Raw genomic sequence first — 2,799 nt, 5'->3', positions numbered from 1 at the left:
ACGCAATTTCCTTATAGAGTGAAAAGAAAATAAAATAAAAAATACAGAAATACCTGATATTGAAGATGTCTAGAAGATTTTTCTTATTTTTTGGACCACGATAAACCTTAGTGGTTTCATAAGACAAGAATTTTTGGAGATGTCTAGCCATATGAAAATATTTGAACTCTATTTATGAGCGCATCATCAAGGAAACTTTGTTTTGGAATAATTTTTTTTCAAAGAAAAAGCAGAAAGTCAAAGATATGCCATAACCTCAAGTACTACAATGGCATAGAATATATATATACACACATATATACGTATATATAATCTACTAACGAGATCCATGCTAAGAGACGTGCCCATAGAGAACAATAGTAAAAGAAGTAATCATTAAATTAGTGCCCATTAAGTTTGCCAAAAAACGTAGTGTCCATGTTGCATAGGTCTCTAACTGTTTGTTGTTCTTCGTTCGAGAAGTCACTCTCTTCGCGTGGCGACCGCATGCCATGCCTTTTTTTTAAGTGCTCCATTTCATTTCAGTGGTTCCATCCGAATCTCTTCCCCGTCCACACTAAACTTTGTTGGCCACTAGACTAGATGAATAAAACTACTGGATCCAAAAGCAGTTTCCTGACGCTCTCCATTCCCGAAAAAAAGATAGCCAGCCCCAGAAAACCGCTGGCTATTTATTACGGGATTCTGTCTTCCCGAGTGTTTAGTTATATATAGCTAAGGCGTGTGGCCTCCACACTCCACACCAGCAACAGGCAATCTTGAACTCTCCTCTGTCCTCCTCTCTTTCTATTCCTGCAGCCATGTCATTTTGTCCCAGCTCCCACATCCATGCAACCCCCTCCACACCTCCTCCGAATCCCCAGCATGATCCCTGCACCCAAATCGCCCTTCCATCCCAACTCCATGACCCTGAATCCGACCAAAAACCTGTTCCCATAGATTACTCGGCTCGATCCCAGTGGCTCCGTGCCGCCGTCCTCGGTGCCAACGACGGCCTTGTCTCGGTGGCCTCGCTGATGATCGGCGTAGGGGCCGTGAACCAGACTGCCAAGGCGATGCTCGTCTCGGGCCTCGCCGGCCTCGTCGCAGGTGCATGCAGCATGGCCATCGGCGAGTTCGTCTCCGTCTACGCTCAATACGACATCGAGGTGGCCCAGATGGAGCGGGCGAGCCTGGAGAGCAGCGAAAGCAGGGACAAGGAGAAGGAGAGCTTGCCGAGCCCTGTGATGGCTGCCGGGGCCTCGGCGCTGGCCTTCGCGGTTGGAGCCCTGCTGCCTTTGTTGGGAGGAGGGTTTATAAGGTCGTGGGGTGTAAGAGTTGGGGTGGTGTGTGCTGTGAGTAGCCTGGGGCTGGCAGGGTTCGGCGTGGCAGGGGCAGTCATCGGTGGAGCCAATGTTTCCAAGTCCGCGCTGAGGGTGCTGGTTGGGGGATGGTTGGCTATGGCCCTCACCTATGGAGTTCTTAGACTCTTTGGGCTTGTTTTCAAGATGCATGTCTCCTCAACTTAGGTTGCTTTTTGCTCAAGGAATTTAGATTCCCATATATGCTTGGCCAAGTTTATATTCTTAGGTTTGATTCTCCTAGAAGTGGATGGGGGAAAGCTGTACTTGAATGTTGGCATCTTTTGTTAGCTTTTTTTAGATGGAGGTGTATTCTGTTTTGCATCTATACTTTCATTTGTATAATTAACTGGGGTTTGTTATGGATGCATTGTTCGGCACAGTCTTCATTTGATTAGGTCCTCCCACAACAACAATTAATACTTCTTTTAGGTATATGCTGTGTCAACTAGAGCAATGTCCACTAACCAAGATAGCCACTTCTTGTTTGTGCCTATTATATATTATAAAGCAAACCAAATTTTCTACGAGTGAGGACAAAGAGCCTTTCATTTTTTGTTTAAAAGCATAGAAAATTTGAGGCCTCAAAATCTCTGATCATATAAGCAACATTTGCTTTCCAATTCCATGTTTGATATTTAGTTTGTTACAGGTCATCTTCATAAATATCAGCAAATTATATATCCCTATATATCTTTCTCTATTGAGGGAAGAAAAACTTGGAATCATGAGGTCTCATGGTCGCTCGATCTCAATCTTATTAACTAACGTAAATAATCAGAAATAAATATATGCAATGGTCAATCTTTGTTTGAATAGTTATTGCCATAGCAGGGAAGTATTATGCTTCAAGATCATAATAGCTAGGGTACTAATTAATTATCATGTTCTTAGTATAAGATGCCTGAAGATGTACTCCACAAGATGGATTGCTTGATGGCATGCATGTTGATGCAAAATTTGCGAATCTGCACCCATGCCACCTTCGTAGCAAACTTTTTGTGATTGATAATAATAGGGCAGATATCCTTATCAGAAAACCATTAAAAGGAGCATCACGGAGATACAAAAATGGGGAGCAAAGTTGCTCATTCAACTTATCTAGGAATCTCCGTTAAAAAGTACTACAGATCATAAGAAGAGGATTAATGAGGAGCAATCCGTGAAGCCAACGCAAAGTTGTACTTTTCATGCATGGTTCATACCTATAACAGATGGCTGCCATTAACTAGCGCTACAATATATATAATAGGCTATATCTTTCCCGTTAATGTCTACATTTGCGAATTTACATACATTTCAAGAGACCAACTTCAATCTAGTAACAAGATCGAGTGATAATCGTGCCATTAAGTTAATTGAAAATGAAGGCACTTTAGTGTTCTTCAATTTTCCCAAGAGATATAACAGGCATACTGAAGAAATCATCAATTAGATAACTCAGCAACATTGCTATTAT

General features: G+C 42.3%; 1 protein-coding gene across 1 annotated transcript; it reads left to right on the top strand.

The window, feature by feature from the left end:
- The first annotated feature begins 722 nt into the window (after positions 1–722).
- On the top strand, positions 723–1,685 carry LOC103708527 (vacuolar iron transporter homolog 2-like). The gene has a single exon (XM_008793485.4). The coding sequence runs from the start codon at positions 801–803 to the stop codon at positions 1,506–1,508; it is 708 nt and encodes a 235-aa protein (XP_008791707.2). The 5' UTR covers positions 723–800; the 3' UTR covers positions 1,509–1,685.
- Positions 1,686–2,799: the final 1,114 nt, after the last annotated feature.

Source organism: Phoenix dactylifera, chromosome 2, assembly GCF_009389715.1.
Source record: "Phoenix dactylifera cultivar Barhee BC4 chromosome 2, palm_55x_up_171113_PBpolish2nd_filt_p, whole genome shotgun sequence".
NCBI classification, from domain to species: domain Eukaryota; kingdom Viridiplantae; phylum Streptophyta; class Magnoliopsida; order Arecales; family Arecaceae; genus Phoenix; species Phoenix dactylifera.
This window is presented reverse-complemented; position numbering and strand designations above follow the sequence as displayed.

Bases quoted from the DNA above. Each gene is read 5' to 3' on its own strand.
- LOC103708527 (XM_008793485.4), top strand. From the start codon at position 801: ATGTCATTTTGTCCCAGCTCCCACATCCATGCAACCCCCTCCACACCT.